The sequence below is a fragment of the Orbicella faveolata genome, unplaced genomic scaffold, assembly GCF_042242905.1.
Source record: "Orbicella faveolata isolate gen_17 unplaced genomic scaffold, um_ofav_v1 contig_1, whole genome shotgun sequence".
NCBI classification, from domain to species: Eukaryota; Metazoa; Cnidaria; class Anthozoa; order Scleractinia; family Merulinidae; genus Orbicella; species Orbicella faveolata.
This window is the reverse complement of record NW_028301536.1, coordinates 2951397-2967165: the sequence shown is the minus strand read 5'-3', so window position 1 is coordinate 2967165 and position 15769 is coordinate 2951397. Positions and strand designations below refer to the sequence as shown.

Sequence of the window (15769 nt, the reverse complement as noted above, 5' to 3'; positions counted from 1 at the left end):
TTTCTAAGTGTTCTCCCTTGTATCTTAAAACAGGAAACACTTTGGACTGCATTTCTATTGAGTTATATACAGTCGAACCTCCTGTAAGCGCTTACGGGAGGTGGTCGCTTAGGAGGGCTCAGACCATATTGGGTCAAAATTTTACCTCATTAGCATATGGTAACTGCAGAGAAAAAATTTCAAGAAAAAATCCAGAACTTCCCATTGAGAAATTTCCGTCTCTCGTGCCATCCAGAAATGCGATAATGTTAAACACCTTATCTAATTTACGCTCTATTATCTGTCAAGTGGGAGTCAAGTACGGGAGGTTAAAAACAAAAGAAAATGTCAGACTTTTAGCTCTAAAAGTGGTCACAGTCACTAATGAGAGGTGGTCGCTTGCAAGAGATTCGAAATATACTGATTTGACTTGGAAACTTTTGGTACCTTGGAAAACTGGTCGCTGAGGAGAGGTGGTGGCTTATGGGTCAACTGTGTTAGGAACATGAGTGAAAGTCTGGGAGAGCAAGAAATGCTGTGGGAACATGGGCCGATAGGTAAGTGTTTCCACAGCTGATTTTCAGCTCTCCCAAACTTTCACAAATGTTTCTATAAGTGACTTAATAGCAACATGAGGAAATTCTTTATTTATTTATTTTTTAATTGCACAAACAATTACAACTAAATTTTCACTAAAGTTACAGTCAAAACAGTCTACAGAATATGTATCTAGATGCATTACAATCTATGCGTTACATTTAGTATAGGTAATCATAGAGTTTTGAGTTCAATTTGGAATTAATTTGCACGAGTGAGTTTTTCAAAAAGCTGAAATTACACGAGCCCTCTTCGGCGAGTGTAATTTCAGCTTTTTGAAAAACTCACAAGTGCAAATTAACTCCAAATTGAACGAGAAAAACCGTATGATTACTTAGTAATAATATAAACATGAAAAAATTCGCACGGAGGAAGTACCGGAAGACCTTTCTTGAAGCCATTTTTTCTCATTTGAGAAAACTTTTTTCAAAGTTTCAGCACAAAATTTTCGTCATCATTTTACGTGATATCATTTTCTTAGAAAAGTTCCTATTTTCTTTCAGTCAATCATAATCCAGAATTTCAATGTGTGATTTGCACTGGTGTTACACTTTTTGCACTGATGTTACACTTTTTTTCTCACCTTGAAGTTGTGCGTGATTTTTTGCGGTGGGCAATAGCTTGTGCCAGAATTTTTTTAACATCAAAAATAGGACCTGGATAGTCAAAATTACTTGCTTGATTTCTTTCCTCACGGCTCTCCTTGCTCTTTTTTTTTTTTTTTTTTTTTGTCAGCCGCTTTTGCTTTGCTGTTGCCTTTTTTTTTGGGGGGGGGGGAATTGCCCAATCCCCTACCCCTCAAAAAAAAAATAATGATCCTTCTCTAAACGGATACCAGAATTTTGTTAAATTTCTTGAGTGGAACGGAAGGTGATGAGTATGGATAACTTTTATTTGTGGTCGCAATACTAAATATTAAAGTTAGAATTTGAACTGGGTTACGTTACATCTCGTTGATTCTTGCGAGAAAAGCCAATCTCCTACCCAAGCCTCACTCTGTTCAATGCTTGGCCGTGGGAGATCTGAGTTCTAGAGATCCCTCCCCTCCCCTCGCCCAAATTAAACTTGCTGTTCCACGCACGTGTTTCCAAATATGGAAAAATTGCACCATTTTCGCGCAGTTACCGGCAAAGAAGAGCGCGTTTGTTAGTTCTATTAGTTTTAACTGGAAAATCAAGGAAAACTCGTAGTTGATTTTTATTGTGTAAGATATTCTTCACCTTAACGTGCCCGAAGATTTTTGTTTTCGGCATTAACGCCGTTTGAGAGGTTTGGTGTGCGTAATATTGTTAAGAGATTTCTACGATGTCCGCCGAAACTACAGAAGCAGCGGATAGAAATGTCGAAATATGGAAAATCAAGAAGCTTATAAAGAGTTTGGAAGCGGCCAGAGGGTGAGTAGGGTTAGAAATTAAACATGGTGAACGACGTTAGTTGATCTGGAGAACCAGTGAGGAAAGATCAGCAGTAAAGACTTGCACTTACGTTGTGTATCTGTTCTAAGTTAACTAACGATACAGTAGTTCGTGAAAAAGATGTCCTTGTATGGGGAATTCGATCACATTGCTGTACTGTAAGCTTTAAGATAACTTAGTCTTAAACTACAAGGTTTAAATCAGTTCTTTATGACGAAACTGTTTATACTGCTCTTTATGAATATTTTCACTGGGTTGATACACAGAAACTTAATTTTTTTTTAGAGAATGTACGACCGGGCATGTATTTCGTCTTCCTCGCTCAGCGATTAACTTTCCCTGGGCTATAATTAATCTTTCAGGGAAATATGGTCAATTTTTTCCTTCTCCATAGAAATTGAAACAGTAGACCTCTGAAGTAAAAATAGCCAAGTTATGCCCATTGTTGATGCTCTACATCGTTTAAAAATTCTGAGCAGCCTCTGTCTGTTGACACATGGCTGTCTGTCATAGACTTCAGAATTAAATTGAGAAAGCAGGATCAAAAATTTAATCAAAAATTACCTAGAAACTTGGCAGGTGTATGTGAACTCCATTAAAATGAATACTAAGAAACTTATCTCGCTGCCAAGCCTGCAAACAAGTAGCTATGCAATTCAAAAATCAAGTTAAACTACATGTAGAAAGTCCAAGTGAGTGTTGAGCTAACTTGTAAATACAACACTATGTATATATAAGCTCTACACTTGTAAAAGGGAACCAGAACAATACAAATATAAAATTTTGTACTAGGGGACTAGAACTTGTGTAGTTGGAACTGCATAATAATTGTTACACTTCCACAATAATACAAAGTATCCAAAAGCAGAAAACAGGTTGCTGGCTGGATTACATGTGGAAGGAGAGAAAATCTGTTTGTCTGATTAGCAGGCAGGTGTGATACAAAATGAACAACTCTGCTTACTGTCAGACTACAGTGTAGACAAGGTAAAGCTTGATGAGAGTTAAATCTGTAATATACACATCAAGTATACGTGGGTTATGGATAAAACATGATGTTAATAAAAGAGCATGATTCAAACATTAAATCCAGCCATCTTGACCAAACTAGCTCGGGCATTAAAGAATAGTCTAGTGTAATAAAGGCCGTCATCCTCTGAGGTCATGGAGGCAAACCGAAGCAGGCTAGATACATGTACAGTGTAGCTCACTCTTGCCTTTTCGCTTGTTGTATAAGCTATGTTAAGACAAGCTTTGTTATTCTGGAGTCTAGACTAGAGGAAAAGTGCAGATATACAGTGTGTGCATGTACATGTACATGTAATCTGACTCTTAAAATAATTAATTAATTGTTTCTATTTTCCCTCAGAAATGGAACAAGCATGATCTCGTTAATCATCCCTCCAAAAGATCAAATTTCTCGTGTAGCAAAGATGTTAGCTGATGAGTTTGGCACTGCTTCAAATATCAAGAGTAGAGTCAACAGGTAACTTTTTTCTGAAGCTGACTGTTACTTTCTGTCGTTTATTGGGCTCTTGTCAGCTTACATGTGTTATTCCATTTCTTGCAGGTTGTCAGTTCTTAGTGCTATCACATCAGTACAACAGAGACTGAAGCTTTATTCCAAAGGTTTGTTTCCTCATGGCTGTATTAATCACCAACAGTTGTTGTCAGAGAACATGGGAATTCTAGAAGCTAGCACTACAGTTCTAGGTCCCAAGTAAATAGAAAGAACCTAAAATTTTGGCGCTGCCTGCAATCCAACATTCCCTCTCTTGCTCTCTCCTCTCCATCTTTCATACATGTGCCTCCCTCCATCTGTCTTTCTCCTGCTAGGTCCAATCCCTGTGTGCATTCCTCCTTCGAATTCCCTTCCTCATGGAAGAAGCCTGAGGAAGGAAGCAGGGAATCATCCTTCTCTGTGATCTCTTCTGAGATTCCTGTGATTTTTCTCTTGAAACTTCTTTCTAATGTGTTTGTGAGGCTGCCATAGTACCAGTAATGTTTTCTCTTTGTCAGTTCCTGCCAATGGTCTTGTTGTTTACTGTGGAACTATTGTAACTGATGATGGGAAGGAGAAGAAAGTCAACATAGACTTCGAGCCCTTTAAACCAATCAATACATCTCTGTACCTGTGCGATAACAAGTTTCACACAGAGGTATGTTCAACAAATTGTGTAACAATTAGTTTCTCTAATATTAAATTGTGTGTGGTGTTGGAATGTAATAGCTTGTAGCAGTGATTCCTTCATATGGACAAGTGACTTTCAGAATTGTTCTACACAATCTCAAATCTACATACTTGCATAAAATAACTGCTTTCATTGCATCACAACTGAACTTCCATAACTTAATAGAATGCAAGTATCCAAAAGCAGAATATTGGTTGCTTGTTGGATTTTATATGGAAGAAGAAAAATATGTTTGTCTGATTAGCAGGCAGGTGTGAATTGAAATGAACAATTCTGCTTACTGTCAGACTACATACCCATCTCTACATGGACATTGCATGTACATTTAATGAAGGCACAGGTTTGATTTGACTGCAAATGAGCTGGTAAAGAATTGTTGCAGTTGTGTGATGATAGCACTAAAAAAAAAAGTCTTAGCTGTCTAATCAAGCATTTTGTTTTGCCATCAGGCCCTGAATGCTCTCCTAGCAGATGATAACAAGTTTGGGTTTATCGTGATGGATGGTAATGGTGCACTGTTTGGTACACTCTGTGGCAACACAAGAGAAGTTCTTCACAAGTTTACTGTTGATCTACCAAAGAAGCACGGTCAGTAACTCTGCTGTAAGACCCTTGTATAAAGTTGATTTACTCATCTAACAGCATTAAAAAAATCAAAACCCCATAGTAACATGTTCATGTACGTAACATTGAGCTGTTGCTAAACCTTTTCCATAGGGCGTGGTGGCCAGTCTGCCTTGCGTTTTGCTCGACTGAGAATGGAGAAACGTCACAATTATGTCAGAAAAGTTGCAGAGACTGCTGTTCAGCTCTTCATCACAAATGACAGAGTATGTAAAATGTTACATGTACATTAGAGACGAAAGTGGTTTGAAGATCTTCTAGTGCAACCACTTAAATCTGGGAAGCAGGGATGGCATAGTAGTTAGAGAGAGTTAGAGAGGTACTGTATTTAGCGACTTTCAGGCCTGGTGCCATATGTGGGTTGAGCTTGTTGGTTCTCACTTGTTGGTTGTTGGTTTTTTTTTTTCTGAGTACTCCAGTTTCCCTCCCTTTTGAAAAACAAGCATTTTGGTTGTGGTGGTTCACAACTGAATAGTGCCCATATATTGCTTAAAAATGGTTTGTTTTTTTTTTATCTTCTGTTAGCCAAACATTACTGGTCTAATCTTGGCTGGATCAGCTGATTTCAAGACTGAACTAAGTCAATCAGATATGTTTGATCAGGTAAGTCTGGTATTTTTATAACCAGACAGTTTTTGTAGAATAGAAAATCCATTTTTGTTCATGTCAGGTACATAAAGTGGAAGATGCAGTACCACAACAATACATTGTTAACTGTGGTTGATGGATTTAGAAGTCCAAGTCTGAGATATAGCTATGTTCACTACATTGTGTACTTACAATGTTTTTTAACAAAGCCCCAAGAGTGCCTCTTTCCCCTTGTCTAGGGGCTTAAAGTGGGTACATGTACATGTACCACTGAATTTTGAGGGTCGTACAGTCATATAAACATTACATGTAAATGTGACCAAAGTGTTGAGGGTAACCCAAAGTGGACAAGCAGGGGTACCCTGTAGTTGCTTCATGCTGTAGAAATAGCCGCCATTGCTTATGATCACTACTTCTGCGTGTGTTATTTTATAAATTATACAAACAAGGATTTGAAATAAATAAATGTGGTGTACAGTCATGGATATATTGTGGGTGAACAAGGTTAAATTTAGCAGTATCCATGTATGTTGGTACTAGTGACAGCTGTTCCCCATGCATAATACAGTGATAACATGTGTGGTTTTATGCTGTCTAGAGTAACCAGGTTTTTGTAGCCTATTGAGTCTTTTCACTCTCCATTGTCAGTTTGCTCTACTGAGCAGAATGTTCACACACTGGAGAATTTTGCGGGCTCAAACACATATTTTTCGCAACAAAATTAATATTATTCATCCTGATTTTGTTTTTTGTTGTTGTTTTTTTTTTTTAAAAAATTGCATTTAAAACAGATTAATGTTATTTTGTGTGTTTGTTTGTAGAGATTACAGACTAAAGTGCTGAAGCTTGTAGACGTTTCCTATGGTGGTGAAAATGGTTTCAATCAGGTTAGTTTATTTGAAAGCACTTCACAGTTTCCAAATGCAAATGAATCAATTTTGCTATTAAACATTAACAGTACACTGTACCTGATCAATCCTGTCCCTGTAATTCCATGTAACCAGGCAGTTACCATTACTACGTACACTGTTCGTTTACTGAGTAGACTAGTAAAGGGGCTCTGACCAGAATCAGTCTTTTCAAGGAAACGAATTCCATGGCAAAACAAGGATGAACTTCTACATTGTATACATGTACATGTCTTTAAATCTACCAGCCTCACTGCATACGCTGCAAATTTGTAAGTAGGTTTTCCTTTTATTTCAGGCAATTGAACTTGCATCAGAGGTTCTTGCAAATGTCAAGTTCATTCAAGAAAAGAAGCTTATAGGTGAATTTATTAATTACATTAAATTTAACGATATACTGGTATTCTAAAATTTCTCATTATAAGTCAGTATAACATGTAAGTTTGCATCATATTCCAATAATGCACACTTATTACATGAGCCAAGTTTTCTTTGGTTTGCCATTGCGATTATCCGTGTTATAAAAACAATTGATGTATGCTTTAAACTGTGCATCATGGAGTTCTGTTGCACTTTAGCAAGTTTGAGAGCAGTCAAGAAGCTAAAGTTGCTCTAACTTGGTTTTGCCTCCAGCAACTCTTGTCCTTTTTTCAGGGCAGCCCCAGGCATCTGCATATAGACTGTTCATTAAATGTTGTGTCTTTCATACACCCTTAAGCCAGTGGAGTAGACTGAACGGTGTGGTGGACCGTGTCTAACTGCGTTTAACTTATTAACACACAGGAAGATACTTTGATGAAATATCACAAGACACTGGAAAATATTGCTTTGGCGTGGATGATACTTTGAAGGTTTGTCAGCAGATCCATGGTCTTTTTCCATATGATATAACTGCATATCACTAGTATATCACACTTGATAATTTCAAACAGAGTACTGAAATATAGTAATTTGTACTTGTCTTGAAGTTTATATAATAACACTAAACAAGACTGTGCATATTTTGCAGTATTACAGCTGTATCTAGAGCACTGGTCATAAACTTACAATCTGTACAAAGGGCTACCACTCAGCAACATCCATAACATGTATTGCATGCTGTTGAAATACTGAATAAATATTTTTTTCCCGTTTAACACCATCAATTCATTGGTCCATGTAAGTGGACAGAGAAGCAAAGTTACTCTGTATGCTCAGTCTCAAATGAACTGTACTTAAAACATTTACTTTCCAGGGCCTTGAAATGGGAGCAGTGGACATACTTATTGTATGGGAAAATTTGGAAATCCATCGCATTGTTTTGAAAAATCACCAAACAGATGGTAAGTCAAGGCCATGATTTCATTTTGACCTGATTTTTTGCAAGAACTGTTGAGAACTTGTGATATGTTACAACTGTTATATATTTAGTTAATTTTTTTTGTTGTTCATTCACATTTGCTTTTAGATTACCGGTATATCATTTTCTCTCGTCTAATCCATGATGCCTGGAACCCAATGTGAATGGCAAACAAAATTGATTTCAGAGAGGGGAAAATTTTTTTGGCTTTCAGAGATTTTTACTCAGCACTTGACATTTTTCTAAAAAGTTCATACATGTACATGTAAAATGCATACATATGTAGTCTCAAAAGGCTTTGTTCAAAATCTTTGCTGAAATTGGAAATTTTGTATACGTTGTTGATAATTTGCATTAAATTGCATGCAATTTCAACCAACTTACTTGTACTTTAATTACATGTACAGGTGTAGCTTCACATATTTCACTGGTATGGTGCATGCATTGTACAGGTGTATATCAATTGTTACTAAATGTACCTTTCATTCTTAGAGGAAAAGATCCTACATCTTAATCCTGAACAAGAGAAAGACAAGACATACTCTCTCGACAGTGAGGTACATGGGCATAACAATCACTATTGTGGCAGAGTTTATCCATCTCTTTTTCATTTTTTTTTTTTTGCATCATGCCAGTAGAACTGAGATCCCTTTGACTCATTCACTCAAGGCAGAATAAAGCATAAAGGGTTACAGGTTTCTGCTGCAATGCCCTCGCTAGACAGTTGTTAACAATAATGTTGTTATTATACATTGAACTCACTATCTCTTTTCTGATTGGCCAAAAGTGTACAGTGAGTTTTCGAAATCAGCGCCTGTGACGTCATCTAGCTGCAGATTATACAATAATCATGTCAAGTTTGCGTGCTTTGTGTTGCTTGCCGTCAGTGAATAGAAGCAATGTGATATAAAACAATTATTAGATTCGGTTTTTGGGTTATCCAGAATCACGAAGGTCTTGGTAAGGGTTATCAGCCTCAGCTTGGGCTTCAGCTGATAACCCCTACCTCAACCTTGATTATATTACCGATATCACAAAAACCTCATCCAATAATTTTTTATTCAAATGACAAATCTTGTCAACCATTTGCTGTGTTCTTTATCTTGCACAGACTGGAGTGGAACTGGAGCTAATAGAAAAACTTCCTCTCTTGGAGTGGCTGGCAAACAATTATAAAACCTTTGGTAGGTACATGGATATGTGTTAGTAAACGCATTTTAGTTCCAAAACTTGAAAACTTAGACCTGCTGAGCGTAATTTTCCTTGATGCTGAACATGAACAAATTTTCCACCGACTAGGTGCAACACTTGAAATCATAACAGATAAATCTCAAGAAGGAGCACAGTTTTGTAAAGGTTTTGGAGGAATTGGAGGTATGTACTGCTGCATGCACTGTTGTCTTGTTACCGCAGATATTGTGCACACTGTACCAATAATGTTTAACTGCAGCGCGATTCTTAAGATGAAGTCCGCTGCGGGCTCTTATTTCGTTATTGCGTTCTCTTGTCACAGTAACAGCATGTAATGATCATTACTTTTAGTGGTCTGCACGCAGTCAGTATTGTAGTTAGAAGAGGATGACTGCAGTATTATTGAAACCAAAGCCCTTAAGATTAGATCTATACCTAACGATGAGTTGTTAACCCTAAAACTAACGCTAAATAAATCCAGAACCGACGTTTCAAGTGGACCACTGCAGTTCAAGTTCAAGTGTACGCACAATTAGGCACTCGTTCTATAACTGTAAAGTCTGTTTTTGTAGTGTGATAACCGTTGTGTTGTTTCCTTCAGGTATTTTGAGGTATCGTGTGGACTTTCAGACGTTGGATGCGGATCCGGACTTGGATTACTACGATGACGATGACGATGATGAGTACTGACGAAGTACACATACAGTAGCAGTCAAATCAAGTCACGTCTCTGGGGCCCACATCTAATAGTGATCTAGAAATCTTGAATTTTGAATAACTGCACAACCTGCAGATACTTATAAGCTAAAAGAGGCTTTGGTTGGATGGTCAAGATATTTTCTGCGGCTGAGCTTCCAAGAGAGAGCAAATGGCCCTAAATACAAACAAATAATGACTAAACAAAATGTATTTAGCCTTTCCATAGAAATAAATCTCTGTTGAATAGAGCTCTATCACGGCGGCCATATTGATGGACATCGATTGCATAAGAATAGAACCCATTTCCTCGTTGACCAAAGGAGAGTAATGTTTTAAAGAGACGTTATGGCAGCTTTATCGCATTTGTGTGCCACGGAGGATTGAAATGAGCTGAAACTTCAGCTCCTTCAGCTCCTTCAGCTCCTGTGTCAGGGCAAACACACACGATACACTGAAGTCTCGACCAGAGCCGCGAGGAGAATGGGTTGAAGCGTTTCCTCAATCGTGTCCTCGCTGGAAAATACTTGAAAAAGTCTTTGCGCCAATCCTCGAGGTGATTAGAATATATAATTTATGAAATACAAAATCGGGGTTTCAAGATAAAGACTGCTAGTTTGTACGCACATTCTGTTTACTTTACTTGGTGTTCCGGTAGAGTGTAAAACCACATAGTTTCATGGACATGAATCATAATTGACTGTGTTGTAAATTTGATGCCTGCCAACAGAAGAGTTCGCAGATTCTTCAGATGCCAGCTGACTGTGTAAAATGGATGTTGGTGTACGATATCTATATTACCTGGTTTGCTTCTGTTGCAAGGTTTGTACAGCAAAATGTTTGTAATTTACTCACCTGTAGTGTAAAAGTCGAGGTTTTTTATTCGCCTACAGCTTTAATTTTCTTGTATGTCTTGTTTGTACAAATTAAAACGCATCTTGGAATCCTGCTTCGTTTGATCGTTTGGTGCAATTCGAAACGTCAGGTGGCATTCTTACTCTGGCCCCAGTGGCCCTTTCTTTTCTAGTTCTCAGTCAAATGTGAGCGGCGAGAAGGAGTCGGCATCGGCGCTTCAGATTTTTTATTGTCGGGTATCAACAAGGGACGATGTAGAAAACTTAAGTTCAGTTCATTTGGGACAAGGATTCTTCGAAAAGTTACCAGTTTAAGTTTCAGAAAGTAGTCTTCTTTAAAAAAGGGTAACAAGTAAAGTTCTCGCCCCTGAAAGGTTGGTCGGAAATAATTTCCTTGTGCGTCAACTACTCTTATGAAATAGGTGAGGGGACTTCCGAGAAATCTGAGATTACAGGAGTCTGAAAACAAAAATAGGGTTGTTAGCCAGGGTAAAGCCTTCGTCAAACGGCGCATGATAGTTGATAGTCGATGAAAATTCGGGGAGAATCATTCAAATATCATCGACTATCATCGACTATCATGCACCGTTTGACCAAGGTTTTAAGGGTTAGCGCAAGTTAGGGCTAGAGTTCCCGCCACTGAAAGGCCGGAGGGAAATAGTTCCCTTGCACATTGACCACTCCCATGGGACAGCTGAGGGGAATTCCAAGAAATCCGAGATTGCGGGCATTTTTGAACCCCCCCCCCCCCCCCCACCCACCCTCATTCCGCTACCCCAATAAAAAAAGGCTTGGGTAGCAGCTATAGGGTTAAGGTTAGCGCAAGTTAGGGTTAGAGTTCTCGTCACTGAAAGACTGGAGGGAAATAATTCCCTCGCGCATCGACTATTCCCATGGGATAGGTGAGGACAGGAGCATATATGGTGATGGGAAATCCGACATAAGCGACATTGCAGGCGTTACTGAAAAAAAAAAGGGTTGGTGCCTAGGGTTAGGAGTGGTGTGTCATTTAGTTTTCTGTACTTTCGACGTAAGTGGTCCATACCACCGGAGCTTATTCAGGTTAAAGCGACCAGGAGTATTTGTTAACTCCTCCTTGGAATGGATGCTACCCATTTTTACAGGGCTGGGTTGCTCAAAGCCCTAGATTAGCGAGAGTTTTGATTCCATTTTTGTAACTTTTTGAGTGAGGTCTTCGGTTTACATTGTTTGTCCTTCAGTTTTGCGTTTGAATAATCAATATGCAGTAAAAAAAAATAATACTTCGGTTAACTTTTAATCCTGAGTTTTGTTTCCGTTTTCATTCCTCCGTCAATTTTGCTCTCTTTGTGCAAGTGGACTCCTGGCTCCTCGCCTGCAAATGTTAAAGCTTCCTCTCTGTAATCGCTGTAGCTCGCTGTCGCTTCCATCGCTAGAAGTGAAAATTAAAGAATCGCTGTGTAATTCAAATTCTTCCTCATAGTCTTATTCTTCTTGGACGTCTTATTCTTCGTTCAAGAAGAATAAGACTCGAAGAATAAGACTCTGATGAGGAAGAATTTTTAAATAATTCCCAAGAAATCGTAGAATCTAACTTTTACTCTGGATTTTCGGACATCAGTTTGATTTTCCTCTGATCAAGCGCGCCTACTGCATTTGCGGACGTCTCGGAAAACAGATTTCCGTTTCTGACATCTAAAATGGCTGGGCGTCGCCCACTCTGCTGGTCCATTTTAAAATTTCTAACTGGATCGGGCAAAAGTTTCATGGGAACCGGGTTAATGTTATTATTTTCTTTTTAAATTTTGTAGTCGTATAACAAATTTCTTATTAACCAATTTCTCTCCAGAATGTACTGGGAAATTATGGGCCCACTGACATTGCGTGACGTAACGTGACGTAGCGTGACAAATCAAAGGATGCTTGAGGTGACTCTCTTCTCATTGGCCACCGGTCAAGCGTCGCGTCGTTGAAGACTGATAAACGTAAACTGAATCATTATTCAATACGATAATGGATGTTTTCCCTAACTGCTTTTACTGATCTTTACTTATAATTCGTAGTGGTATGGATTGGTTTGAATCAATCTTAATCTGGTTTTTGACGACAGCGAGTCTCGGTTTTGGAGAAGGTTGGGTAAGCAGATCATTTTTTATCTGTACGTACGTGTGGCTCTGCACAGTTTCGAATCCTAATTTCAAAACAAAGTTTTGCTGAAGTCACTTTGTTAGCTGAACAGTTACTGATTTTTGGTTAAGAGCTCAACAAGTGATGTCCTCAAGATAGGAATGTTTTACATATCTTGCATAATCGATCGGACTTTTACTTTTTACTGTAAGCTTATTTACCACAGACAACTCGTTACGAAACTTTTTTGTTTATGGAACACACTTCAAGTGCACTCATACATAATCAAGCACTGCATGGTTGCTGAGACAATATTTACTACCAAAGAAATACTTGTGCCGAGTTGCATAATTAGTTGTAAACTTGGCAACATTTGTGTTTGCGCTATAGTATTCTAGCATACTAGTAACAACTCTGCCGCGTATAAAGAATTCCGCATTTCCGACTGCTGTTCACACGAATGCCAACGGATACGCCTTAAAGCAAAAACGTCTATGTTATTGTTTAGGCTAGAGACTATTGCGGAAAGCTTCATGGGAAGGAATACTTCTGTAATGAAGGTAAGACTAATAAACCCTGCACATTCATTCCAGTGCTCTCAGCGTGTATGCAACAAAAAGAATACTTAAAAGTTATAGCTGCCCTGGCGCAGTTTAGATCTGTAACAGTCAGTGACCTTCCCTGCTTTCATAATGTGCCAGCTAGAGAACTAATGGCTGGTGAAACGAAGACTTCTTTTACTCTTTGGCTTTTCTAGACTCCCCATCCCCCTACTGCCCCGTGGAATTTCTAATAACCTTTCATGGGGTGTTTAGTTTATGGATATATTCTGGTTCAGTGATTTTACTTATTTTTATCATAAAAGATCAAACTGATCTGTTGAAATTAAATTAACAAATTGACATCAGTGTTTCATGTGTCTATCCTGTTATTGATGATTAATTTCATCATAACATTGTCAAAGTAGCTGTGATTCCATAGGTGATAGCTGAGTGGATCCGCAGACTACTTTGACAATGTTATATATCACGAAATTCATTGTCAATAACAGGACAGATGCATTAAAAACTGACTTCAATTTGTTTTTTACGATCACAGTTCGCTCTCACTCGTTGACACATCGCATAAATTATAAATTCATGTGTCTGTCCGCTCATTGACAATAAAAATTAGCCAATGAGGCACAAGAAATTCTGCAGTTATCGTAAAATCTACCTTTGATACATATATAGCACATAAATTATTTATTGTATGCAATTTGTCCAGGTCATTGCTGTGGAGATTTTGACTGCTGCACCTACTTCAAGTACTACGAGGCATGGTGTAAGTGAACAATTTTCCTTTTCCAAGGCCCTGATATGGAGTTATGCAAAAACCTTTTAGAAAGATCTACTAGCTCTTGGCAAATTAAGTCTTCCACAATTAACTCCTCAACTAACTCAGTATTATATGGTGGTTTTAATAAGCACTGTGCGATTTTTCAGCTAACCTTCGCCATTAGGGGTAGGCTTATTTTTAATTCATGAGGAGGGGGGTTAAGAAAAATTTCAGAGCAGTGTTTCAGTTAAGTTAGTTTTACATGAATGCTTTTCCCTTCTTAGTTTTGCAATTCTGTGCATTTTTCATACTCTGTTCTGTTTACAACATAAAATGTAGTGTAATGCATGTTTTGTCATTTTGTACTGGTAGTTGTCCAACTCCCCCGCCCCCTCTCAAGAGAAAAAAATATTTATCAAGATAAAGCTAAAGTTCACAATTCTGTTATGGTGTTCTTTCAACTTCTTAATCACCTGCTTCCAGTACTAATATCACAAATATCTTAAATTTAATTTTCCTTTCTGGCCTGATAACAGGGTTTTGGTTGGTATGGGGACTGATCACTGTCCTTGCTTGTTGCTGTGCATACCACCGCAGAAAATATTATTCACATCATGGACAAATCAGAAACTTTATCTACCCAACAACACTGGCCAGATCACCTGAATGCTCAAATGCCCATGCAGAGGCCATGGTTGATCCTAAGTATTACAAACTACCATCTTATGCTGAGGTGGAAGCAATGGGTAGCCTAGGTCCCCCAGTGGATGGTGAAGGTGCTCCGCCACCTTATGTAGATCCACTGGCAAATGAGGAATTAGAAAATGGTGCCACAAATTCACAAAACAATGAAGTTTTCTCAGACAGCACTGAGGATCTCAGGAGTTCCCCTGTAATTACATGTAATCCTGTGGTTCACTCTTCAGAGAATCCATAGTTTGTTGTAAAATTATCATGATTTAACAAAGTTGAGTACTGGTGGATTTAATATGTACATTAAGAAAGAGGTGCTGGTACCTTGTCAAGAACGAATTTTCGATGTGAATTTTATAAGGTAAAATATTTTTCAAATCATAATTATGATTAGTTAGGGGCTGGAGCTGCCAATTAATGTTTAAAGTAATTATCAATTGATTACTGAACCGCTAGCTAGTTCCAAAACAAGTTACTGAAAAAAGGTGTTGTACATACTGTAATATACATGTAGAAATAAATTATCCAAGGAAAGAAGCAAAAAAAAAAAAAGGTACATGTTGGTTCAAAATTTTGTTGATATACATATTGCACATGTGACTTTGTTTCAAGTAAGTTAACCTCATTATTACTCTCACCCCTATTCTGAAGTTCCTTTGTGTTTCTTCCTTCGCAAAATATTTTGACTACTATGATTTACAGACAGCCATCCTAATATTGCTACAGAAGATCAGACCGATACTTTACATATATTAATTAATTGTAATGTTGGGCCAGATATATTTGTACATGGCTACCTAGCAAGGGCTTATCATATACACATCATGAGTCATGGGTGTTGTTAAGATAAAATTATCTTTTTAATAATTTATGAACAACTTCAAATATTGCCACTTGATCTGGTTGGGATGTTAGTTTATCAGGTTGCCCTAAAGTGCCATTGCCAAGGTGAGGTTTATGCTTGCTGTCAGTTACTGTCATCCATTATGTTAGATATCATGTTGAGTGAGGTGCAGTGAGTCACCAAGGGATTTAAGAGCTTTGCCTTATTCTAAGTAACAGAAAAAACTGGACCCAAACTCAAGTGCATCTTTTGGGCTGCTTTAAATGTGTTGCATAACATTAAGGTTTTGAAAAATTGCTACGTTTTTTAATCGCGTGTAACTTTCATTTAGCTGAACATCATGAATAAAGAAAACATTAAGAAGTAAATGGTTTGGATGGTCTTTATGAACTACAACTGTAATATGATATGAATAAACCAAAGTGA

The 15769-nt window shown here is 37.9% G+C and overlaps 2 protein-coding genes across 2 annotated transcripts; both read left to right on the top strand.

Moving 5' to 3' along the window:
• The first annotated feature begins 851 nt into the window (after positions 1-851).
• Positions 852-10473, top strand: LOC110052375 (eukaryotic peptide chain release factor subunit 1). The gene is made up of 15 exons (XM_020758497.2): positions 852-1970; positions 3361-3477; positions 3562-3620; positions 4011-4150; positions 4633-4771; positions 4901-5013; positions 5333-5410; positions 6217-6282; positions 6602-6665; positions 7087-7154; positions 7538-7625; positions 8135-8199; positions 8754-8826; positions 8942-9016; positions 9435-10473. The coding sequence occupies exons 1-15, from the start codon at positions 1882-1884 to the stop codon at positions 9521-9523; spliced, it is 1323 nt and encodes a 440-aa protein (XP_020614156.1). The 5' UTR covers positions 852-1881; the 3' UTR covers positions 9524-10473.
• Positions 10474-12160: 1687 nt separating this feature from the next.
• On the top strand, positions 12161-15711 carry LOC110052377 (uncharacterized). Its single transcript, XM_020758499.2, has 4 exons — positions 12161-12498; positions 12998-13049; positions 13756-13812; positions 14343-15711. The coding sequence occupies exons 1-4, from the start codon at positions 12430-12432 to the stop codon at positions 14741-14743; spliced, it is 579 nt and encodes a 192-aa protein (XP_020614158.1). The 5' UTR covers positions 12161-12429; the 3' UTR covers positions 14744-15711.
• Positions 15712-15769: the final 58 nt, after the last annotated feature.

Excerpts from the sequence above, each read along its gene's own strand:
- LOC110052377 (XM_020758499.2), top strand. The coding sequence starts at position 12,430 with ATGGATTGGTTTGAATCAATCTTAATCTGGTTTTTGACGACAGCGAGT. Across the intron at positions 12,499-12,997 it reads TCGGTTTTGGAGAAGGTTGG|GCTAGAGACTATTGCGGAAA; the intron begins GTAAGCAGATCA and ends GTTATTGTTTAG. Across the intron at positions 13,050-13,755 it reads GGAATACTTCTGTAATGAAG|GTCATTGCTGTGGAGATTTT; the intron begins GTAAGACTAATA and ends CAATTTGTCCAG.
- LOC110052375 (XM_020758497.2), top strand. The coding sequence starts at position 1,882 with ATGTCCGCCGAAACTACAGAAGCAGCGGATAGAAATGTCGAAATATGG. Across the intron at positions 4,772-4,900 it reads TGATCTACCAAAGAAGCACG|GGCGTGGTGGCCAGTCTGCC; the intron begins GTCAGTAACTCT and ends CCTTTTCCATAG. Across the intron at positions 7,626-8,134 it reads GAAAAATCACCAAACAGATG|AGGAAAAGATCCTACATCTT; the intron begins GTAAGTCAAGGC and ends TTTCATTCTTAG.